Source organism: Arabidopsis thaliana, chromosome 5 (assembly GCF_000001735.4).
Source record: "Arabidopsis thaliana chromosome 5, partial sequence".
NCBI classification, from domain to species: Eukaryota; Viridiplantae; Streptophyta; class Magnoliopsida; order Brassicales; family Brassicaceae; genus Arabidopsis; species Arabidopsis thaliana.
In genome coordinates, this window is record NC_003076.8 from 20,393,326 (window position 1) to 20,419,111 (window position 25,786).

The 25,786-nt window shown below is 32.0% G+C and overlaps 3 protein-coding genes and 4 long non-coding RNA genes across 8 annotated transcripts; 4 read left to right on the plus strand and 3 right to left on the minus strand.

Annotated features, from left to right (window-relative positions):
• Nucleotides 1-4: 4 nt before the first annotated feature.
• On the minus strand, nucleotides 5-323 carry AT5G07565. The gene has a single exon (NR_143012.1). It is a non-coding gene; the product is annotated as an other RNA (long non-coding RNA).
• A 620-nt stretch (nucleotides 324-943) lies between these two features.
• Nucleotides 944-1,435, plus strand: AT5G07575. The gene has a single exon (NR_143013.1). It is a non-coding gene; the product is annotated as an other RNA (long non-coding RNA).
• A 1,095-nt stretch (nucleotides 1,436-2,530) lies between these two features.
• AT5G50140 (Ankyrin repeat family protein) lies at nucleotides 2,531-4,872 on the plus strand (the record flags this gene model as incomplete). Its single annotated transcript, NM_124393.1, has 2 exons — nucleotides 2,531-3,112; nucleotides 3,847-4,872. The coding sequence occupies 2 exons, from the start codon at nucleotides 2,531-2,533 to the stop codon at nucleotides 4,870-4,872; spliced, it is 1,608 nt and encodes a 535-aa protein (NP_199825.1).
• Nucleotides 4,873-8,891: 4,019 nt separating this feature from the next.
• AT5G50150 (NEP-interacting protein, putative (DUF239)) lies at nucleotides 8,892-13,406 on the minus strand. Its single transcript, NM_124394.3, has 7 exons — nucleotides 12,832-13,406; nucleotides 12,664-12,750; nucleotides 12,368-12,580; nucleotides 11,911-12,075; nucleotides 11,341-11,394; nucleotides 11,095-11,241; nucleotides 8,892-9,496 (listed from the first exon to the last, which is right to left on the minus strand). Exons 1-7 carry the CDS (start codon nucleotides 13,048-13,050, stop codon nucleotides 9,119-9,121), a joined length of 1,263 nt encoding a protein of 420 aa, NP_199826.1. The 5' UTR covers nucleotides 13,051-13,406; the 3' UTR covers nucleotides 8,892-9,118.
• Nucleotides 13,407-19,098: 5,692 nt separating this feature from the next.
• On the plus strand, nucleotides 19,099-19,337 carry AT5G07595. Its single transcript, NR_143015.1, has one exon. It is a non-coding gene; the product is annotated as an other RNA (long non-coding RNA).
• On the minus strand, nucleotides 19,099-19,376 carry AT5G07585. Its single transcript, NR_143014.1, has one exon. It is a non-coding gene; the product is annotated as an other RNA (long non-coding RNA).
• A 3,062-nt stretch (nucleotides 19,377-22,438) lies between these two features.
• FRO8 (ferric reduction oxidase 8) lies at nucleotides 22,439-25,522 on the plus strand. Of its 2 annotated transcripts, NM_124395.5 has the most exons (8): nucleotides 22,439-22,663; nucleotides 22,747-22,843; nucleotides 22,925-23,110; nucleotides 23,196-23,433; nucleotides 23,510-23,837; nucleotides 23,921-24,176; nucleotides 24,256-24,986; nucleotides 25,064-25,522. In NM_124395.5, the coding sequence occupies exons 1-8, from the start codon at nucleotides 22,507-22,509 to the stop codon at nucleotides 25,255-25,257; spliced, it is 2,187 nt and encodes a 728-aa protein (NP_199827.2). In that variant the 5' UTR covers nucleotides 22,439-22,506; the 3' UTR covers nucleotides 25,258-25,522. The 2 variants fall into 2 exon arrangements, with proteins under 2 accessions (NP_199827.2, NP_001331201.1); NM_001344882.1 differs by having other exon boundaries at nucleotides 22,925-23,433.
• The last annotated feature ends 264 nt before the right edge of the window (nucleotides 25,523-25,786 follow it).

A 25,786-nucleotide genomic window follows, 5' to 3' on the forward strand; every position in this document is an offset into this window, starting at 1 on the left:
AAATATAGACTGAAATTGTAGATGAGGCATCTTATTATACACCAAGAATTCCACTCATCACAATTATCGAAATATTAATAGGAGCGTAGACACGATGTATTTTCTGTAGGATAGTCTTTTGTCTGTTCCCCTTATTTATAGAATATAACTTGTCAATTTGCGATAAATTAGTGGTATAGTATTCATATAATCTTAAAATATTGTTGGAATTTAAACAAACAATAGAGGTTTGTTTGTGTTTTTTTTCTTATTAGTTGACTTTTAAAGAAGGAACCAACTTGGCTTGTGAACATTGCAATCTATGTCATGTGTATAGCGTGTTGTTGTGCCTTACCAATGGCATATGCAACTATATATGTATATAAACCATTTAAGGTCTTTGCATAGTTAATATTTCCTATAGAAGTTAGCTTTAATCTGCCCAATTGTTTGTCTATACAATTTTGGCATTATATTTCTATCTAATAAATACATGCCGAAAAGAAACAATTCGTATGCCAAATCTCATCATTGCTATTAATTTGAGATCAAATAGAATCACTACTTGAAATGTGCCACTTAAGATAAAAATAACATTTTGTCCAAAAAAAAGATAAAAATAAGTTAGGCTTTGTATAAGCAACGATTACAGATAAGAAATCACTAGGGGCTAATTAACCTAGTGCTTTAGTCGGAGCCTAAACTATTTTATGCATTTATAACATAAATACTATAAATATGATATTATGCATAACAATTATATAAAAATATTTTTTAGAAAAATAAAAATGCTATTTCGTAAACAAAATTTAAACAGTATTTTATATCAAAAATTATATGAACGTTTATAACTATGTAGATAAAGATAAAACTAAGTTAAAAATTAGAAAACATATTAAAACAAAGTCTATACAATTTTAAGCTGTCAAAACAGTTGCGTAGACGTCATTTAAGTGCCTAGTGCCTAGTCAAGGCTTTAGTGACCGCCTACACCGCTTTTAAGAACCGATTGCAGATGATATGTTTTTGGGCCAAAAAAAAACTTGTCTCAAGAAAAGAAGACTTTGTTAGCAGACTATTGTTGTTGTTGTTCGGAAGAAGACGCCATTGACTCTTGGGTTTTGTAAGCATACCTCATGCATATGGTTGCACGTTCTCCACATAACATACAATTCCATACCTTATGGAAACTCTTAGGAAGATCTATCGAAGTTATAAATGTGGATAGACCTTTATGAGACACTATCACCTTGCTTTCACTCACCTTTTTTGCTCCAAAAAATGCAGACTTCATTTTATTGGAGCACAACTAATTTTGTATAACGAACTATAAATTTGGACAGAAGAATATCGCATGAGGTGGACTTGGAAGACCTTTAATCCAAACGGAGTAGACTTGGGGTTTAATAGGCAGATTCTAAGTCATGTACTTGGACCCTTTAGTATAGTCCGCCAAAACAAAATGACTTTCGTATGACGGTATAAGGTTATGCACCCGGCCCTCCACCAAGGAAGACTACACTTTCTCGGGTCCTAGATTTTTCTATGCATGTGACCAAATTATATTATTTAAACTTATATGATCCACAGTGCAAGGAAGCATCGATGGAAGGTTCTGTTTTGTACATTAAGAAGTAGAGACAAAACGGTGGTGGGACGGAGACGTCCCTATGAAGACAGGCTGCCATGAATCTATCCCCGAACATCGTTTCACGGTCAATTTGTAAGGTATCTTCGAGAAAAGAAGAAACTCTGGAACAACTCCCAACATTATATGCCAATTATCAAGATTCAGTTTTGTTTTAAAGAATCTACATTTCTGAATTTTGTAACGAAAAAGATAATAAATAATAATAATAATAATAATAATAATAATAATAATAATAATAATAATAATAATAATAATAATAATAATAATAATAATAATAATAATAATAATAATAATAATAATAATAATAATAATAATAATAATAATAATAATAATAATAATAATAATAATAATAATAATAATAATAATAATAATAAAGAAAATGGCATTTTCGTTACACATTTTTTCCTTTCAACCACTAAAAGAATAAAAAAAAAGTAATACTATTTTCTTGTATTATAAAAGCTTTCACTCAAACGTAATTTCAAAACATTTTACGCCCAAAACTGCTTAATGAAAAGATCAACGACCCGTGAAACGAAAAGCTAATACAACCCGACTAAGTAAAGCAATTTCTTCCAGAGTATACATGGATTGAAGATGGACACGTCATCTTAGCATGCCACAAAACCTTAGATATAGAAAGTTATAATCAAGGTCAACTAGGGAAAACGTTAATAAGTGTTACTTGCTATAAAACAAGTAAAGTTAGCAGAAAAAAAAAACTAATTATTTTAGCCAGTGGGTTAGATTAAACTTCTACGAAGACGTCGAAGAGAGCAGTGGTTGACCTGAGAATACTATTTATAGAGAACCCTCAGCGACTAAATGTAATCATAAAATTTCTCTGTTGAGGAAGATAAACAAAGAAGAAAGTTTTCTCCAGCCCTTGGAAACTACTTGATGGCCTTACCAATGTTCGGCAGTATCGACTTTACCAATTGGTTTCTTAAAAAGCTAGAGGAACAAGACGAGAGCTTTGGGGGAACGTTTTTGCACCTAGCTGTGAAACTGGGAAATGAGGAACTCGTGAAGAAGATAGTCGAGATTCACCCTTCCCTAGTCAGTTCCACTAACACCAAAAGTGACACACCTCTCCATTTGGCTGCGAGATTGGGACACACAAGCATCTTGCTGCTGATGTTAGAGTCCACAGCGGAGTCCATAGAAAGCCTAGAGGAGACAGTGCCGAATGATCTAAAACTTGCAGAAATGGTGAATAAAGATGGTTTTACGCCTTTGCATTGCGCGGTGATGAATGGCTCCGTCGAAACCCTGACTGCGTTTATCAACAAAGCTCCCTTGTCTTTCGACTCAGTCACACTACAAACAAGCGAAACAGTTTTCCATTTAGCTGCCAGACACAAAAAGATGGAAGCCTTTATTTTCATGGCCAAGAATGCCAACCTAAGAAGACTTCTCTACGAGCTGGATGGAGAGGGCAATACTGTGCTTCATGCTGCCGCCTCTGTAGGCTTTCTCTCCGTAAGTCTTCTCCTTCGTCTTTAAATTTTTCCTTTTTTCTGTGTTTTCTATTTGTAGCAAAAACAAATTCTGTGTGCTGATTTTTATAACTAGCAAAAAAAATTCCTCTTCAAATTTGAATCGGGATTCTCTTGTGGGTGACATGCAAGAGTAGTACATAGTTTCTACAAAGCCCAGTCTAGATGAAATAGTAAGCATAACATAAGCCCTAAGAAACCCAGAGCAGAAACAATCTTGAACAAGGCTAATAAAAAGCGAAGCCCAAGAGGCCTAGAAGATGAAGGATTTTTCAATTTTTTGAAAAATCTTTTGTTAATCTATCGGCAAACTGTTATTTCTCAAATTCATCATCATCATCAATTCATCATCACCTGTTATGTTTAAGGAGTTTTTTTGTTCAATGACTATGTAAACAGATTCTGATCTAATAAAATGACGTTAAGAAAAAGAAAAAGAAAACTATTTGATTTAAATAAAATATAGAACTACAGAAGCAAATAAATATCCTTACTTTATTTTCAAAAACACAACGTTAATTTAAAATATCATCGATTGCAATCTTGCATATTTGATTAATCATCATTTCAGTTTTAAGGATCCATTTCATTAAAAATATTTCATGTACAAAGATTATAAACCGACCATCTGCAGTTCTGCAATCTTTGATAGATTCCTTACATATTACATATCTGGTATTTTCATCTGAAATTCTCTAATATATTAATGTATTACAGCTGGTAAGTTACATAGTTCATGAAATAAAAATAGAAGTCACCACCCAGAACGATAAAGGTTTTGAAGCTGTTGATCTTCTCAATAAAGATGATGAAGATTTCAAAATGATGTCTATGATTTTGGGGCATGATTCAGAAATAGTTCAACGCGCTGCTTCAAGTCCACGAGATGCTTATACACCTTCAACACAAACCGAGGTGGAAAATTCCGAAATCCACCATGAACAAGGACTAGTAGCTCCTGAAATAAAAGAAGAGAACGTCACCAACGAGAACAATAAAGTTTTTGAAGCGATTGATCTTCCTACCAAAGAAGATGGAGATTTAAAAATGCTTGCTGGGACTGATTCAGAAACATTTCAACTCCCTTCAAGTCGGACAGGAATTTTAACACCTGAAACAGAAACCGAGATGGTAATATCAAATACCCTCCATGGCATAAGACATGGTCTTCGAGAGAGTCGCATCAAGGAAAAAGAGATGCAGTCCGAGGCTTTGCAAAACGCAAGGAATACAATTACGGTTGTCGCAGTCTTGATTGCATCAGTTACTTTCACTTGTGGGTTGAACCCGCCTGGTGGAGTCTATCAGGATGGACACTTCATAGGGAAAGCAACCGCGGGGGGAACGGTGGCTTTCAAGGTCTTCTCGGTAAGCAATAGCATCGCGTTGTTTACATCACTATGTATCGTCATTCTTCTGCTCAGCATTATACCATTTAGGACGAAATCACTCAAGACATTCTTGATTATAACACATAAGATGATTTGGCTGGCTGTTATAGCCATGGCAAGTGCTTATGTCGCTGGTACATGTGTCACTTTACCCCATTCTAGAGGAAACAAATGGGTACTCAAAGCCACTCTGGTTATTGCTTGTGTCATGCTAGGAGGTATGTTTATTTTTCTATGGTTTAAGCTGGCCAACCATATGTCAAGGAAGAAGAAGATGAGAAAAAATATGATGTCCAGGATAGAAACCCTGAATAAGGCAGCTGCTTTCGTGGATGGCTATTACAGCTATTAAAATTATTATATATTATATACATCCTACTATATTATTTGGGAAGTACATTTTAAATGTAACCTTATCTTTTATAAGTAATTACATAGGTATGCCATTAGAAATAAAATTTAAAGAGTAAAATATAAGCTGGAAAATCCTAAAATTGACGGGTTTAAATCGATATTAATACAAGATGGTATACTACAAGTGAAACTCTAAAATTAACAATCAAAATACAAGTGTATATTTTTAAACACTAAACAATATAAATAATATCAACAAAACATATACAACTCGCAGTTTACTATACATTTTAAATCAAATAAAATAATATCATATATTTATAATCATCTTTACAATAAAAGTTTTTAGTTTAACTAAAATATAAGCCTACCTGCGGTATACTGCAAGTTAAAATTATAAATAAGCAGATTACCATCACGATGTCTGTACCTTCTCACATACACACCTATCAAAAACTTAAAACCTTTCAAAACCTCTTGGTATATTCAAATTAGGATTCTTCATTCATGGAATCATTATTCCAAGGGTTTTGGGATGTCTTATGAAATGATTTTGGCAGAAGAGGATGTAATTTTTTTTGAATAAAAAGTAGTCAGCAAAACATATGTTTTTTTGGGAGTTTTTAGATAATTAAATCAGAGAATAAGGTTGGGCATATGAGTAACCCATTCGAGTTCGGGTAGAACCCGTTCGGGTTTGGGATTAATGGGTATATGATTTACTACCTAATAGAATAATTCTAAATATTCGGTTCTGGTTCGGGTCGGATCCAGTTGGGTTTGGGTCAGTTTGCACAAAACGTTTCAGACCCTAAAAATACCAAAAAAAATAGAAACGAGAAATTTGTATGTAGATAGCGGGTCTCCAAACAAAAAAAAACTTTTAAATTTGTTAAGTTTTAATAAATTTAATTATATTTGAATATATTTTACTAAATTTTGACAAACATAACAAATAATTTGAATAGTTTAGTTGTTTTAAATATTTAGGTCCAAAATTAATTGATATATTTAGATTTATAATTATAATCTTAGATAATTAGATAATATTACGATTAAATATAATTAATATTTTGGATATTAAATTAATGTTTGGATTTTTGAATACTCTTTTTGGGTAACGGGTAATTTACGGACCAATCGGATATCCACGGGTTTACTAAAACTCTACCCAATAAGGAAATTTCCTAAAATTTTAACCCGCCTTAACCCGGTTTTTTGGTTCGGGTATTAGGTTGGTTATCGGGTCCGTTCTTTCGTTAGCCCTATTAAAGATAATCTAATATAGGCCCCAATTAGGTTCACATATATAACCAAAATACTATATAAAGACTAATTCTAAGTTAAGCCAAAAATTATATCCTTTAATACAAAGAAAACATGTTTCTTACCAAAACAACTTGTATACAAATTTTACACATTTACTTAAAATTACATATGTTGTATTTATTATAAAAATAACATTTTTAAACAAAGTCAATCTAATGCAGCATTATATGCAAAGAGTACAAACATTGAAAAATATTATGACATTATTTTTATACTATACTATTTCTTGTGTAATTCGAACAAAATATACAATTTAATTTATAAAAAATATTAATGCCCGTGCTGTATACAGCACGGGTTATGATCTAGTATATGTTTATCCTTTATTATTATTATTATTATTATTTATTTTACATATGTTATCCTTTTACTAAAGGATTTGTGTCGTTTAATTTGTATTAATTTTGATTTTGTTGTTTATCACTTGTATAAATAACTTATATCAATTAGTTAAAATAAATATGCACAACGGTTATTGATATAATTCATATTTACCGCTTTATCAATGTTTTTAATATATTTTTTAACGTGATTCACCGGTATTTTTGTTGTATTTTTTATCAAGTCAGTATTAAGTTTCTTCCATTTTAGAAGTTCTCAAGAGGATAAAAGTTAAATCGAGTTCGCTTTCCAATAGAGGTTATTTCAAGCCAATCAAAGCTGCGACTCAAGAGTTATGGCTGTTTTAATGGACATATATCATTTTGGAGCGGAAAGTAAATTAATTTGGAAACATCCTTAAAAACCAAAATGTCGGAGCAGTTGACAGAAAAGCAAGCCATCGACCATGTGATCGATCGATCAAGAGCTAGAGCAGTAGAAGATTCCAATCGACCAGCCGGTCCATTAAGAGCTCGATTGGAGGATGGCCAGCATCTTAGGCAAGGAAACAAGCCACCGCCAGATAGATCGATTACTTTGAAGACATGATCAATCTAATGTTCGATTAGGCGGTCGATTACAATTAATTTCCTTTTGTTATTTTCCGAGTTTCGCCCAGTTTATCCCGGGTCGACCCGAATCGCATTCTTTTTTTATATAGTTGTTTTAAACCTAAACATAATAAAAATATGGATCTGAGACCTGTTTGGAATTTTCATTTTCTTTTAGAGAATTTGCATGTGATTTTTTGTGTTTTATGCAAAAAAAAATGTCTCTTTTTTTTAAAGTTTTTTTGTTTATCTCCTGATTTTATTATGATTATGTTTCGAACCTACGACGTTTGGTGCATTAATAGGTGTCTCGAACCTAAATTATGATCAGGTCTCGAATTTACGACGTTTCACTCATTTATGGAGCTCATTACCATTTGATCGACAACTATCATGAAAACGTCGTGATTTCGAGACTTGATTTTTACAACACTTAAAATTATGTTGTTTTAAGACATACCATCAAATACGTGTCATTTGACTTAATAACCGTAACAGTTGACTAATACCCGTTATTTACGAATTTGAATTAGACACCAAATGTAAAGTTTGGGTTTGAAATTCAAATTTTTTTGGGTTTGGGTATAAATTAATCTTACAAATTTGTTCAGGTACGTAAACACACTTTGAAGATTGTTAATGTATGAAAATATCATTTTCCCATGCTTTGTATTTTCGTTGTGATTAGTGAGAACTGAGAAGTATCTTTTGATCTTTTAGTTTTAGTAGATTAGGGTATTTCTTGGTTGATTCGAGATGCTTAGAGCTTAGTTTTAGTAGATACTTAATTACTATCAAGGTGGTCTTAATGCTAGATTAGTCTTGCCAAGTTCGGAAGCAGAAGGTGTTTGATGAAATTTCCCGAAAGAACTTAGTGAGTACTTAACATTCCTAGTCTATAAAAATTGATGGTTAAGGTGCTAGGTAGTTAGTTAGGCTTGAGATCAATGCATGTTAGTCTTGTGATTACAAATGGAATCTTTGTTAATAGCTTGAAATTTCTGTTTTAATTATTAACAGAAATGCTGATAGAGAAAATGATACAAACGGCAAAGTGGAATCTAATTAAGGACGAATCATTAACCTTTCCTCTGTGATCACAGTTGGGTCAAGCTTGATTGTTTCTCCTTCCCTAAATTACTCCATCCCATCGGGTAATTTACATTCATTTTCCTTTTTTTAATCTTTTATGTGTGAAAGTATCTACAAAAATGTATTTATCATTAGATTACTGTTTTGTTTAGTAATTGTGTTGTGTGATCCGAAAACTATATAGTTAAATCTGTTACCATACAACACGGATGGAAAACTTGTAAAATTATTTATCTTTCATTGATGCATATATCAATTCTGAAAACATATGTTTGAAAAGTATGATGCCCGCCTAAGTTACAATATTTTTTATGTCAAATATATGCTTTTTCAAAAATTCATACGGTCCCAAAGATTTTCCCACATATTCAATTCAAACCCACCGTTATCGTCCCCAGTCTATACCAACATTTCCGAATCAGCAATTCTCCAAGTCATTTTCATATCTGTCTCACTTCCTTGGTTTGATTCCGATATATAACAGTGTCTTTTTCTTCTGTTTCTACACTCCCATGTCTATTTCTACCTTTACTCTTTTAAAATCTTCATGTTTACTAGAACCGTCGGAATAAATAACAATGTATAAAACCTTGTTTCCTAATTAGAGCAATCAAAAGAACTTCTTGTGAGCTCTCTAGCTACTGAATATTTGTCATAAATATAATTTTTAACTTTCGAATTAAAATTAATATAGATATTTTTTTAAAAGAAAAATATAAAAGTTATCTATTTCATCACGTCAAAAAAATACAGTAGAACCACAAACTGTTTTATTAGTAACAGCCTTACAAACACCAAAAAAAAAAAAATCTAAGAAGAAATAAAAAATCTAGTAACAGAAAAATAACATAAATTCACATCAAATATTTTTTATATTTCTGTTTGGGTGAGTCAAGGACACCTTGGGTTCCGACCAGGCCCTCCATAGTAAAAATAAGTCCCCCATACATTGTTTTTGCCTTGTCTGATGTCATAACAAGCGGGGTGATCGGCCAAGACATGGAGATTCTTCAGAGGCAAGAGATTGTTGTCCCAGTCAACAACTTGTAAATTCCTAAAGTAGGCAGCTTTCTCAAACCCTTCATCTGCGAAATGGCCGCTTCCCATCTGTGTTCCGGTGTGAGCACCGCTTGATCGGCTGTTCACAACTTCGCCGCCAAATTGTACCATACTTGCATGACTCCTCAAGTGACTGAACAAGAAAGCTGGCCAGTATCCCACAAGAAGTCCATTCCCTAGTTCAAGCCACCAGTGCCCATGTTTTGGATCCTACATTAAGTTTAAAATGACCACAATATAGGCAATAGCACATTTAGCTTCAAGAGAAAATAAAAGTATAGTATAGATGATTTCTGTAAGTCAAACGATCGAATTTTTCAAAACCTGTTATTATATCAAAACCAACATATGGCTCTGCGGCATGGATACAGAATTAGTTAAACACTATATATCCATCATTATGTATTTTTATAACTAGCTTCATGTGAGTTACCAAATAAACTTATGTTTCATATTTTTAGTTATACATAAAGAGGTCAGCTAAATTTGCGCATACAGGTTTCTAGTTGATGTACATTAAAGATTTGCTTTTACTGCAGGAGCAGTGAAGTTTCTGTCATCAATTTCATATACAATTTAATGCTCTTACCAAATCCAACCTTTTTATTTATTAACAATGTTTTGAAAAAAGCTGAAGCGATCTTTCCTTTATTGGTTCAGTTTATGAAATTCGAGGTTGGTTGCTTTCTTTATTGTTTCTCCAAGAGTTATAGGTATTCAAAGTACCTACAGTGGCACACGTTGTAATAACTAAGCATTGCCTCGGGGTGATTTTCATTCATTTATTGATGAGTCATAGTATTACCTTAAATTATGATTACGTTACGTGAGTTCTTTTTTGTGACGTGAGTTATGTCTATAAGTACAAATTACAGCTGAAATTCTCACCATGATGATTTGGTTTTCAAAATTTTATGTGAAAATGAATTAGGTAGAAATAACATTTAAATAAATGTTTGTAGTTTACTAGGACGTATAATAGATATATTATATACACTATCATTTTATCTTCTTTTTTTTGGATTTTCTGTTAAGTTATAGTATATATAATATTCATGGTTCAAAAAATATCTTAAGCTATAGACAAAATTGTAACATTGATATATGTCGTTAGACCTATAAATTCTTCACAAAAACCCAAAAATAATTTTCTGAAGTGAAACTACAATAAGGTAGATGAAAACTGTATATTAATATATTTAAACAAACAATGAAAGAATGGTTGGACAATTTGCTCTAATTTATAATTTCGTGGAATAAGCTCATGCTTAATGTGTCGGTTGATTAAAAAATTTTATGAGACATCTGCGTAGCGTATCAAGTGCGTTATTGACTTTATATATGTCGGTCTCAGTACTTTAAAAATGTAATGTTTTGTCTTGGTGGACTTATCTAAAAGAAATCTTAAGTTTCAAGCAATCATATAGCCTAAGCATTAATGACACAACTATTTTTAATTTTATTCTGGGTCAGCAGCTTCTTGTTCTTAATAGTATCTAGAAAGAAAATAAGAACAGAACACCTATTAATGCGCTAAATTACACATTCCAATTAATTTAAATACTTATCGAAGTTCATTGGTAAATTCAAAAACATAATGCACGTACAACTGCAACTTGATTCTACCATAATTTTCAACAAATGATGCTATGAGTATTTGTTTCATGTTGTTTGACCAAAATCATCAAGTATGTACAAAGTGTCAAGTATTTTAAGTTTTCAGGATTTTTTAGTCCTTCTTTATGAATTGAATATGATAAAAATATGGTTAGAAGTGTGGAAATAAATGGAAGGAAATGAAGACTGACCTTCCAAATCATTAAACCGATATCAAACTGTCTTCCATTATAAGAGGACCTCGGGGAAATCGCTGCACCAATTGCAATTTTATTGTTGGTTTGTACGAATCCAGAGCAGAGTAAATTGTAGCACCCAGTTGCTTGGTATGCATCAGTCTGCTTTTCCAAATTTTCAATTCAATATATTATTTTCCCTCATGATATTAAATAAATAATTCAAGCAAAAAGTTTGAAAAAAGTAGTGATTGATCTTACCGTCCAATATGTGAAGAATCTTGGATAATTATCTCCGTATAGTTCAGGACTAACCTGCAAAAGGATCAAAATGCTATGTAATCAGTAATCACCAACCTAATTATAATTGGACCCTATCTATATCCCCACCACATTTCTTTTGCAACTCATTACTGTATATTACTAGTTGATTTGTCTGCCGGTTCTCTGTTTAGAAAATTAGAAGGTTGACTAATTAAGCTCCTGATTGATTCGAAAGCTAATCTTTGTGTTTTTATAAAATATAAACGTAAACATCAAACACAAAACGAATGTGGTAAAACTATTATCCTTTTGTTGTTTTGTGGCGTTTGTGCTTATAATACTAACAAAAAAAACTTTTTCTGTTTAATATGATGAAAGTTTCAGAATCATATGAAAAGAATTCACACTTAAACCGACGAAAAATGTTTATAAACAATGTATATTGTCTAGTGATTAACTATTACTCGGATGTTTAGTAGGTAATATTACATATATTGACAAAATATTCTCTTTTTCTATTCGAAAACTAGTGGCAAATAATTTTGTAAAGTGTAAAGTGAATGGTACCTGCCAACCAGCTTCAATGGTGTTTAGGTCATGACCAAAGGATCCAGAGATGAGCCAAATCTGAGATAAACTAAACTCATAAGCATCAGTGACACGTGGCGCCCACACGTTAATGCTTGCTTTAGCTCCATAGTATTGTTCTCCATTTACAAACACCACCGCATGCTGCATGTAAGTTTAAACTCTATTAAGCTAAGTACCATTAATTAATTTTACACCATAAAAATAACCTAAGTTCACACTTTATCTTCAATATCAAGAATATCAGTTGAACGAAGACTCTTTAATTTCTCCATCTCGATCGAATCATTTTTTTTATTGTATGCTTTATAGTATACTTTTTGGAGAATCAGATGCTTTATTGAACAAAAAAAAAAGTTAAAGTAAAGCATAAGAAAACATTATTATTCTCTCGCATGATCGAGTCGTACGATACAAGAGGTGAAGAAGAAGTTACCTCGTGACCACCTCCGGATGAATCTCGTCTAATGGGTCTTCTTAATTTCCGACCAAACCGTCGAACTGAATTTGCCCTTAAAACATCATTCTTTGTTGTTTTTCTAATTGGTATTGACCCAATTGGACAACTTTCACCGGACATACTCCATAACTGATTAAAACTTTCCTCATATGTTGTTTCATTTCCTTTACTTGGCCTGTAAGGTGAGTCCTGCATGTTTATATTAATAGAATTACTTCTTTTTTATACCTAAAACTTACAAAAGAAGTAAAGTTAAAGAGTAGATTCATTACAAGTGGTTTCTGGCCTTGTAGCTGAGGATGATCAAATGCGGGTTGTAAATGAGACGGTACACATTCTATTACATCTCCGTCTGGGCTCTACAGTTTCACAATAACAAAAATGATCACAGAAATGGAAAAAAAAAGTAGATTAATTCCATAAAGGGTTTGTTTGGTTACGTGGATTGTTTTGATGGAAGGTTTGTTGATTTTGCTGAGATATGCTTCCACTCTTCTAAGCTTCTGAATCTCCCTGTTGGGTCTGAATGAAGTTTGGTTTTTAAGATGAATAGCTGATCCGAGTAATAAGTCTAGTTGAAGAGAGAGAAGAAGCATAAGCCCAATAAATTTGGATGTGATGGTTGAAGTAGTTGAAGAAGAAGAAGAAGAAGAAGCCATAACTAGAGAATGTACGGCTTGTTTGGTAATGAAATGGATAGGTTTATTTGTCTCCTTGTGCTTTCTTGATTTTTAGTAGCACACAAGAACAAAGAAGAAGAAGGTGGAATGAGAATGAGAAGTTAGTTTAATCCCAATGGCCAGACTCCAGACAGAGGAAAACAGAGAGCAAGCAAACAAAAAAACTACTAATGTTATTTTCAGTTTGATTTTATTTCCTCTTATTTTTAGGGGGTTTCTTGGGGTTTGTAGAATTTTAAACTTTATCTCTCAAGCTTTTGTTTTAAAATAAATAAATAAAAAAGAGAGAAAGAGATGAAGTAAGTGGCTTTGGGGTTGTGTTTCCGACATAGTCTAAGCTTTGACAGGCACGAATTACCATTCAAAAGAGAGTGCTTAGAAGGTGGGCCTTTTGCCTTTTGCCTTTTCCCACGTTTTTTACCCATAACCTCATGTCCATTTAACCATTTTTTACTTCACTCTTGATGGTGATAAGTTAATAATGATTATCATCTTACAAACATGACGAGGATGGGACATGGATTTATCACTATACTAAGAAAGATTAAGGTTCAAAACTCTCTTTCATCATCTTATTCATGAGTTTACGCAATACAAGAAAGATGAATAAGCTAGAAAGTAGAAAGTGAAGGACCATAGTATGTCGTCCAATGAATTGTAATAGTATCGTCATAATTTGGGTTTATAGTAGTTAGATACATGTTAAATAGAAAGAAAAAAAAAAAGAAAGAAAGGAATCACTGTATTCCGATCCTTATCAATTGGTTTAGAATTGGAAATCAAGTTAAATACTTAAATCAGTAGTTCTTTATGTCAAAGGAAAAAATAGTGTAAGAAAGTAAAAAGTTAATTTTTTCACTTTATTTTTATATTATTATTTGGGAATATTATTCGAACTTGTTCAATAATAATCTTCCACCGTTCATTCATCTTTAATGTATTTAAATTTTTTGGAATAAAGTGTGAATTTTGTTAATTCTCTAGTTTTCATAGAATTTTAAAGCTCTTTAAAAGGTGAAAGAATATTAATACCCTTAGCTACCAAACTAAAGGTTGATCATATATCTCCTCTATTAATTTGCTTCAGGATTTTTTTTTGGTCACCATTACTTTGCTTTGAATTGCGTTGTTTTAGTATTTTTTTCAGTGTTAACAAAAAAGTGTATTGGTTGTACAAGCCGTATTACCTTATATGTGCAAACGTCGATGTACAAATTTGAAAAGTATGTTTGTATATCTCCTGATTTTCCATCCAATATCTTAAAGACAAACTTTGGTATACTTACAAAAAAAAAATTACATATAAACAAAGCCGTCTTCAGTGGAAGAACACGTGCTTAGGTAGTAGAGCAGGATGTTTAATTCGATTTTTAAAGTGAAAAGAATGGTCCTTTTGATATATATATAAGCAAATACACTTTTCGAAAAATATAGGACACAAAACTAAACAAAAGCTCACATTCACAAATTGTAATTAAAATTCTCTTCTCGACCTAAAAACCATGCGTCCATTCTTGTGCAATTTTGATTATGTTTCTGGATCTTTGTTCTGTGTGAAAATAACTTTTCAATTGATACAATACTTTCACATCTTATTCAAGAACCGGACAAGAATAAAATGGAGTTCTTGTTACATGTGAAATATTAAATTACACTTAAATTAACCCAAAAAAACTTATAAGTATTAAATGATATACTAATTAATATTAGAAACACAAAAATATATCCACTATTTCAACAACAACAAAAAAAACAAAATATTTATTATTTTGTCTAGTTTGCTGATATCTTGTGTTTTTGTTGGTTTTTTAGCTTCGTCTCTTTTAGTTTCCATCATTTTGCATTCATGTTTAGGTCTTTAGGTGCATGTTTGCATTGCATTTCTCACTTCTAGGATCTTGGAGTGGAACATGGAATTTGGAAGCAAATAGAGCAAGAAGGAGCTAAAAGAAGTGAAGAAACAAAAATTCAAGAAGAGGTCGATTGGGACTAATCCAGCCTCTGATCCACAACCAAAACTTGGTCGATTGGGTGCTTAAACTGAGTTGACCCGGTTTATTTTCTTTTCTCTATAAATATGTTTAAACCCCTAAACCTACTTTTCTTAATTTCTCTTTGTAATCAACTCTAAAGTCTTGTGATTCCTTCTTTTATTCAAGATTTTATTTATATTCATCTCTTATCTATCTCTTTAATTCTTCTTCTAACATGAATTTTTAAAAATTAAATGACAACTCCTTGGATTTTCATGGCATTAGGTGTATTCATAGTATTTCAGATCTCTAGTTCCATGCGGATTTGAGTCTTAAGTGCTATAACGATAACCATGTTTGTGGACTTAGAGGAAATATTAACAGGTAGAAAATTTCTTAATCATTTTTATTAAATCAAAAGTGTGTGTACGTAAAAATACATTTCCTATTTATTTACGTTTTCGCACTTCCAATACAGAAATGTAAGCTTCCACTGCATTAACGATCGAAATGGAAACACAAACATTCCACCACAGTTCAAAACTAGAAAGGCAAGATTTCATCGTGTTTCTGATATGATTTTTTTGTCATACAACCACGCACCTCTGTGGTGTTTCCTTATGCTTTTGAGAGCTAATTAAATTCCGATTAATTATGACTATAAAAGCTGAAATCGTACTTCGAAAAAGCCTCCATGCAACTGATGATTTATGGTTTTGTTCTAAATGTAAATAAATAAATAAATAAAACCAAAAAAGAGTTTGACCTCTTAGCTAATCAAGCTCCTTATCTGTGGTATCTTTCCGGAATCAGGTTAGAATTTAGATGATTAACTAATCATATAAATTTCATACTTTGACATGAAATCTAGAAATGTAGAACATAGAACACATTACAACTTGATTTTAGAATCCATGATTGTTTTAAAATTTTATGTTATTTTTGAGAACGTCAGTGCCCCAACAAATACTAGAATACCACCACTTAGGTACAAACAGATAGAAAGACGACGATGATATTTTCCTTACACATTGGTGACGTATCTATTATATTGCCTATGTGAGGACATTACAAGTGGCTGTAATGGAGCACTCAAATCAATTATCTATGACTGTATATAAATTCCCTACTAACATATTTGGTGCCAACTTTGGGGCGACCAAGATGGATGATGATCATTAGGTTCCTCTTTTGCTTTTTTGAACTTTTAATATGGAGACCATGTGCTTTGTCTTTTTTCTTCAATTATTTCAGTGCTTTAGCTAAATAATATATATCATTGACAAAATTTCTATCCATAGGATTTCAGTATAAGTAGTATTCACAGGGTTATATGTTGAACTTAAACCAAGAATAGTTATCCACAATTTGGACCTATACTGAATTGTAATAAACGAATAATATGTAATTTCAGCAACATTAGATGAGATAATATAGAAGCATTTTAACATTACATTAGAAAAAAAGAGAGGATAATATAGAAGCAAACTACTTAATATGGTAGTTTGGTTCAAGATTCGTTATACTAGTCGATGCAAGCAAGTGAGTCCCGCCCATGAGACCGAGTTTCGTCGACTGCAGCGGCATATTAACTACTTTCAAGTGTTACTTCCACTATCAAAAACTTCAAAAAATGTTATAAGATAATTTGATTATAAAACCATTAAAAGTGTTTTAAAAAACTAACAGGATTTGGATTTCGATATAAGATAATTTGATTATAAAAGATAGAAAAATTAAGACCGAAGCATCAACTTTTATACATTGAAAAGTGACATAATTGAAGAGGACAAATATTTGGGTTGTTGACTGTCACGTGGTTACCGACTACTTTTTCATTGAACATAAAGTCTGCTTTACAATGGTCTGCAAAAGAGAACAGAGTGTGTTAATCCAAACAGCTTACTTCTATTGGTGTACTCACTACCAAAAGGGCTAAACATGATTTATGTATATATTGTTTCTAGTTTCTGTTGTCTTTCATTTCGAATGTTTTGATCTACCAATAAGGCGGGGTCGATCATCATTAAAGTTTCCACCAATTTTGTTAAATTTTTGAGCGAGTGAATGCATTAGTCTTTTGTAATTATTACGCTTTTGGAAGAAAAAAGGGAACTATATAGTCCATCCGATTAAGCGTCGGTCTAAATTTCCGAACGAGAAAATTAGGGACTTCGAAAGTGGTATGCATTGGCTAATGGAAGATGTTGCTCCAACCGTAATCAAGTAGTTAGAGCACTCAGATCCCATGTTTCTTCTCCACTTTTGACAATCTTGGTACCATGTAATTATTAGGTTTTACAACATCTCAACACACTCTTATTTTTTTTAACTCATTTATGATTTCTTTATGAAAGAATTAGTGAAAATGAACCGTAAAAGTTTGAAAAAAATATTTTCTGGACCCTTCCAAAACATTTTAAAAAAACAAATCTTTCTACAGAGAAATACACGATTACCTTTCGCAGAAGATAATATTACGATATTTAAACTATCAAGTACATTTAAACAAAAGAAAACTAAAAGAAAAAACAAAAACAAATACACAAAACAAAACTGTACTTGTAAAAATAAAGATATATCTTCAAAAGTTTTCTTTTGTAAAAGTATTAAAAGTGCGGTGTAAAATAATTTATTTTCTTTCTTTTCTAGTTCAAGCATACAAGTTTTTAGAATTCAAATTCAATTTATAATTAGATTTTTTATTATTCGAACCTCAGTCGATCGATGTAGAGAACGACTCTAAAGAGAGAGAGAGATTGATCAGTTTAGGAGAGTTAATCTAAAAAACTTCAGCAATACAGTTGCGAAAGAAAAGCGGAGCGGAGCATATACTCATAAACATATATGAATTTTATATGGGATAGTTCGTTTGATGTACGAGTAGGTAAGAAATGTTCAAATAGGGAAGAAAACAGAAAAAATACTTTTTGGCATATATGTAACTCCTGATTCAAATGCTAATAAAATTCATCTATCTTTACTCATAACAAGGTTTACTTTGTTGATATTTTAGAGGTTGTCGTAGTAGTTAATTAGGAAAATTTCTTTATAAATTAATATTTCCTAATTTATCAAAAAATTAATATTTTTATAAATTAATAGAATTTTGTGGTCCTAATATTATTAATTTATAAAGGTTTGACTGTATTCCGCATAACCCATCATCCACTAAAGAGGCTACTCAAACATCATGATCAAAGAACAAATATATAATGAAAGGCGTAATAAGACACACTTGGTACTTAGTACACATTTGCTATATACACGCTTGCTATCTTTCCTAATGAAAGTGAAAGACACTGGAAAAACAACACACAGGCTTTGATAAGTATGATGGGCCTGGAAATGCCAAACTTGTAGCTAGCAGATCTAACAAAAACAAGCTTAGCTTGCTACGTGGTACACACTCTAAGTCCCAAGTCAATCCGCTTACTGAATAATAGTTCAAATGGAGCTAAATCCAAATTATGGGTCCCAAAAAAAAACTCAGGCCAAATTCAACGGCTTGGAAAATGGCAAGAGAATGTGCACAGGTAAATCGAAAATCGAAAACTAAAATTGTAATTACCCTTAGTATTTGCTTACCGATAAGACAAACATAATTTTGTCGCCAAATGTAGCATAGAAAAAACAAAATATCATGTTGCTCTATATAAAGTACTTCATAATATTTTATAAGTATCTGGTAGAAATAATAGAGCGTATAAGATAATGAATCTATCCATGGCTGAAAAAAAAATAATTCATAGAAAAGAAAATGACCAATAATTCATTTTTCTTCTTCTTCTTTTTGCGATACCAAAAACAACACTACTTTGAATTTTATTTGAAATTAATCTGTTATTTGTCTTAAATGGAATAATATTCTTCTAAAGAAAAGAATTATGTATTGTATATAATCCGCTATGAAGAAATTCAAACACACTTCTTCTCACCAAATTGACTATACTATTTTCATTGTTGTCGATCGATGAATTCAAATGAAAAGAGCATGCACAATTGCAAATAGAGTTTCTGTATCTTTAAAGTTGTCCTGCCCACTTAGTGAATTGTGAAGAAGAAAAAGAGAAGGCGTGGGGAATATAGAGTAATATCAAAGTGGGCCGTGAGCAATGAATCATGTTGGATAAAACTTAAGAGCTGGATTGGTCCAGGACTTGTTCAAATTGGTTTTTGAGTTTATTTTGTGCTGTTTTATTAAGACGTTGTTAATCAAAAGTGTTTTTTTTTTCTCTTACTTTCACAAGAAACTAAAGTAAGCCACAGGAAAATGCCTACTCTTCTCCTTTAATCGTGGCTGTCTTTTCCTTGTAGGAATTTTTGCCACATTAGCAACAAATTTTCTTCAAATCTCAATCACACAACAGCTTTCACACTCATTTAGATATTTCTATCTATCAAAAGAAAAAAAAAACATTAAAAACATTTAGATTTATTATTCCATTTAGTTTAACAGAAATATCTTGTGTCTTAACAAGACAAAACACTTCTTACTATCATGAAAATGCCAACGTCACTAAGACACTAATTTTTTCATCTTTACTTTTCTTTCCTTTTTCAATAAAGAAAAATATCAATTACCACATCGAAGGGAAAAAATTATAATTAATTACTACTATCTGTGCATTTTTTTTTTGTTAGTTACACGAAATATTATCTTTTATATAATTACAATGATGACATCGGTTTTTAAAAATATGTATGTTTTAGAAAATGCTTTCAAATTTGTTTTTTTTTTTTGATCAAAAATATGTATGTTTTAGAAAATCTGTATGTAACTAACCCACACCAAAAAGTAACAAACCAATGATGACATCGGTTTTTAAAATTATGTATGTTTTAGAAAATACTTTCTCAATTTTTTTTTTTTTAATATTTAAAGCTGTTTCACACATGTTAAAGAATTTTTAATTTTTATTTATTTTAAACTAAAAAATTATTTATCTAAATATAATTCAGTCAATAAAACAACAATCTGCATAATATAAATTGTCAAAACCAATATAAAAATAATAATTAATTTTATGTTTAAATATTATATTTTAAAATTTTCTTCTAAAACACCAAATGAAAAATATGGAGGGATTATATTACAAACCTCATCTGTCCAACCGCGACAAAAACTGTTACTTATATTAAAGAAAATTAAAGAAAGAAATAAACATCATCTCCGTGAATGTCATTGCGAAAATTGGAGAAAAAAAAGAAAAACAAAATTAAAGATCCGACCCAAATTCCATAACAAACAAAACCAACCAAAATTTAACCCAGCCCAAAACAAATATGTTAAATTGAACCCAACCACCTACATAACCCAACCCGACCCTCCCCAAATGACATAAATCAATCAGATATATTTTACTCGATGTAATTAGTAATTTCATAAGGCTCACATTCATTGCATGTATACAAATTTAACTAAATTGAAAGGAAAAAGAATATTCGTGTGCGACAATATGGTCATATTACTCCCGACTACAATAACATATGTAAAGTAGTCATAAGATACGAACTTGAACTCTCTATTTATTTTTGTTCATAATTAATTTTATTGGTTTTCAATTATATATATATATATATTTTGACTAGTAATCTATAGGTTAATTCAGTAACGAATAAAGATAGATGAACGGATGGACCATTAATCCACTACGACGCTTAGGGACCAACTTTCCACAAGTGAGGAAATAGGACCGCGACTACCACTTCCTACACACCCGTGATAATATTGTCAACGTCATTCATGCTTTTTCACCTAAATTTCTTTATCTTAGTGGACTAGGCAATCAATTTGAAAACTCTACTACACTGAGTTCCAAAGTTTAACAAAACCATAAATGAAGAGTGCTACAAATATGTCATGTTTCGTCGTACAACAAGTTTCCCCTTTGGCTATACACTAAAAAAAACCAACAATTTTCCCTGATTATACACTAAAAAAAACTAACAATTTTCCCTGATTACGGTCAAATGCTAGCTGATACACAGTGTATTTTACACACCTCGTCGTAATGATGAAAGTTAGATTCTTGTTTCTTGACAGTCGACTTGTCTTCGACGTAAATTCGTCAAAAAAGTCAATTTCCAATGGATTTCTAAATGTTGTATCCGTCAAAACTCAGAAATGAGTTCTTTTATTGTAATATATATGGTTATACTATAGAGTTAACAATCGTAAGGTGTTTTATTAACATCGGAAACTTTTCAAGGAGTTCCACCCCTCTTTCATAGTCCCTCATTTAAAACACAAATAACATAAAACTTGTCCTAAGGAAACCTAAAATCGATAACTCTATAGAAAACACAACACATCTTTTTCTGTTCTTTATAAACTGAAATTTTTCAATTGGGAACAAGTTTGTTTACTTAGTATCATTTGGTAAAAAAAAAAAAAGATGCTCCAATAAACCCACCAACATCTTGGGTTGGTCATTTAGATACTCTTTGAATTATATCAGAGAAAAATATCTTATGGTTGGTATGGCAGACGACCGATAAGAACCTGTATAGTATAACCATATCCGACAATGACTTCTCTGTTATCCGAAGACATACTAGACGATCACCAAGAAAAAGAATTTGAAGGTAAAACCCATAAAACATCATAAGTTTGATGTAACAATCAAATTTTTTTGTCTCTTTCCCAAGTTATAAGGACAACGAGAAAATAATTCACCGAAAAAAGGACAACGAGAAAATAAAATAAACATTAACTTTTTTTTACTCATAAATGAAGTGTCCTGGACCATGAAGAATGCAAGAGAATACGGGGTAGGGAGCATTTCTAGGGAAAGACGGGCGACAACAAAACGTCAAAACCTAACCTATAAAAATATTAAACGCGAATCATATATAGTGAACCATAATGAAACAAGAAAAAATTAATAGTGAAGAATTCAAGATAAAACCAAGCTAGCTACCAAAAACAAAAAAAAAGATAAACCAAGCTAATGATGAGTCTTTTGAAAATAACATAGTTTCACATGTAACTTAACACACACAAAAATATGTTTATAATGACCAAGAAATAAACTGAAATAAACTGAAATAAACTAAGGGAAACTTAAATGATTTCTTAGGACATATACATGATGAAAACTGAAAACGAACAAATGCTAGGAAGTGCATTAGCAAACAAGAGATTCTTAGGAAAACATGAATAACTTAGACATTTTGGTAAAGAACTAAAACTCCCAAAAGTCATTCTTTTTGGGCATAATCTATAAAGTTTAAGAACTTAAGAATAAATAAATAAATCATAAAATAATTGAATACACAGTAAAACTAAAATCTACATCTCTTGATAGTTAAAAAGAGAGTTGTGATAAGGTGGTGGGGCCTTTCATTTGGCCTTCTTTTTTTTGAGTCCATATATAGAGAAATTGGAAGAAGTTGATCAAAAGGTTCAAAACAAAACCACTTTTCAAACATTGGAACTATCTAAGTATTGAACACAAAGATGGCCAAAGTGTTGACACTACTTGTTCTTCGACTACTCATGAACCTCTTACTTATCGGTTGGATTTCTCTCTGGATCATCAAACCCACGACCATATGGATACAATCTTGGCGTCAAGCTGAAGATACCGCCAGACACACTTTCTTCGGCTATTACGGTAAAGTATATATGTACTTAAACCACAAATCTCTCTTATTGTACTTAAATATAACTCTGATTTTTGCATTTATGACTTGTAAGGTCTCAACTTTGCCGTATTTTCATTCCCTCCTATTGCTCTCTCTATCGTTGGACTCATTTACTTGAGTTTACTGCCACAACATCATCATCCAACAAGGTAAAAATAGTTTCATTCCCTAGTCAAAGTTGAAAGTAAGTAATGATCAAAACTTTGAAGTAGTGTTTTGTCAACTTGTAGAGGAGGGAGGGGTGCAGCTATTACTGTCTCAAGACCAGCCATTATCAATAGCTTCATTGGAATTGTGTCTTGTTTCGAGATACTTGCTCTTCTTTTGTTCCTACTCTTTCTTGCTTGGAACTTCTATGCCCGTGTCTCTAACGACTTCAAGAAGCTGATGCCTGTCAAAACCATGAATCTTAACTTGTAAAACTTTTCTCCAATTCCAAATTGTGCAGTCTTTCTATATAGAGTTGTTAAATATTGTTCACTTATTATTATATGTTTTCAGATGGCAGCTTAAGTACTATAGAGTTGCTACAAGGTTTGGTCTATTAGCCGAAGCATGTCTCTCTCTTCTTCTTTTCCCTGTCTTGAGGGGACTCTCGATGTTCCGGTTACTTAACATTGAGTTTGCAGCTTCTGTAAAATATCATGTGTGGTTCGGGACCGGTTTGATCTTCTTTTCTTTGGTTCATGGTGGAAGCACTCTGTTCATATGGACTATTACTCATCACATTGAAGAAGAGGTAAATTAAATAACTTCTTTTTTTTTATAACAATCTTAAACTAGTGTCCTAACTCTAATTCTTGTGGTAAAAACAGATTTGGAAATGGCAGAGAACGGGTCGGGTATATGTAGCTGGACTAATCAGCCTTGTAACAGGATTACTGATGTGGATCACATCACTTCCTCAAATTCGAAGGAAAAATTTTGAAGTTTTCTATTACACACACCATTTGTATATAGTTTTTCTTGTAGCTTTCTTGTTTCATGCCGGTGATCGTCACTTCTACTGGGTCCTCCCAGGCATGTTTCTCTTTGGACTCGACAAGATACTTCGGATTGTTCAATCACGATCTGAAAGCTGCATTCTTTCCGCCAATCTCTTCTCTTGTAAAGCCATTGAGCTTGTCTTGCCAAAGGACCCAAGTAAGAAAATTAATTTCTCCAAGTATTTTAAACATATAAAAAAACGTTCCTTAACTTTGGTGAATTATTTTGGTATTTTGCAGTGCTTAACTATGCACCATCAAGTTTTATATTCTTGAACATTCCGTTGGTCTCACGGTTTCAATGGCATCCCTTTAGTATTATCTCAAGCTCGAGTGTAGACAAACACTCATTGTCTATTATGATGAAATGTGAGGGAGATTGGACAAATTCTGTTTATAACAAAATAGAAGAAGCGGCAAATTGTGAAAATAAGATTAACAACATAATCGTAAGAGTGGAAGGTCCTTATGGACCTGCCTCGGTAGATTTTCTCAGGTTGCTAAAACACTCTCTACATCAGCTCAATTTCAAGAAATTGTTTTATATATTATATAATTATTGATTTGTTTGGCAGGTATGATAATCTGTTTCTTGTGGCGGGAGGAATTGGGATCACACCATTTCTAAGCATTTTGAAAGAACTAGCGAGCAAAAACCGACTCAAATCTCCCAAGAGAGTGCAGCTTGTGTTTGCGGTTAGGACATTCCAAGATCTTAACATGTTGCTTCCGATAGCATCTATAATCTTTAACCCAATCTACAACTTAAACCTCAAGTTAAAAGTTTTTGTCACCCAAGAAAAAAAGCCTTCCAATGGTACAACAACACTGCAAGAGTTCTTGGCTCAATCACAAGTTCAGTCTATTCACCTCGGAACCGACGAGGACTATTCAAGATTCCCGATTCGCGGGCCTGAAAGTTTCAGATGGCTTGCCACATTAGTCCTCATAACCGTGCTTACGTTTCTCGGCTTCTTGATAGGTTTAAGCCATTTCTTTATACCTTCTGAACACAAGAATCATTCAGGGGTTATGAAGTTAGCTGCTTCAGGAGCAATGAAGACAGCTAAAGAAAAGGTTCCTTCATGGGTTCCAGATTTGATTATCATTGTCTCTTACGTTATAGCTATCTCAGTTGGTGGTTTCGCTGCAACTATTCTACAACGGAGACGAAAACATAAAGAAGCACCAAGAATGTCTAAAGAAGTAGTAATTAAACCAGAGGAAAGAAACTTCACCGAGTTAAAACCAATTCCTATTACTGAGGAACATGAGATACATATCGGAGAAAGGCCAAAACTCGAAGGTACTTGTTAATTAAAACTACTATCTTCTTGAGTAATAATGTCTATAAAGTTTCATGTATTTATTTTTGTAACACAGAGATAATGTCGGAGTTTGAGAAGAACTTGAGAGGATGGTCGAGTGTTGGAGTTTTAGTATGTGGACCAGAGTCAGTGAAAGAAGCTGTGGCATCAATGTGTCGCCAATGGCCTCAGTGTTTTGGAGTAGAAGATTTAAGAAGAAGCAGAATGAAGATGAATCTAAATTTTCATTCTCTTAATTTCAACCTCTAATCTAACAACATTTTCTAAGTTTGTATCGTTAGTTTCTCATTCTCCTGTATTTTTTATCTTATAGTTGTATAATTTTTGGGTCTCTATCTTATTTTAATGTTTGCAGTTTGATCTTTTTTCTCAAAGGAGAATTTGCATAAAATGCATATTTGTTTTTTTTTCTTTATCTAGCATTTTCTTTTGAAATTTAAATAGAACAATGTAAAAATAGCTTCAAACGTTTTCATTTGGAAAAGTTAAACTAACATGTAATAGTATAGCAAAGTAGCATGATAATTTTTGAAAATCACTTATAAGAATTTTTGCATATAGATATAGTAGTTGTGTATTTAGTTTGAAAATTTATTTTTGAATATGTGAGGGTATTTTAATCCTAATTTTGCATTTATAACATTTTTTACCATAACTCATGATTAATACTGATCTCGAGATAGAAATTTTTGCTTTTGTCACAATTTATGTATTTATTATAAACTGTCAAAATTTGATCTCTCACAATATGGTTACAGTTTGATTTTGTTTATGATCT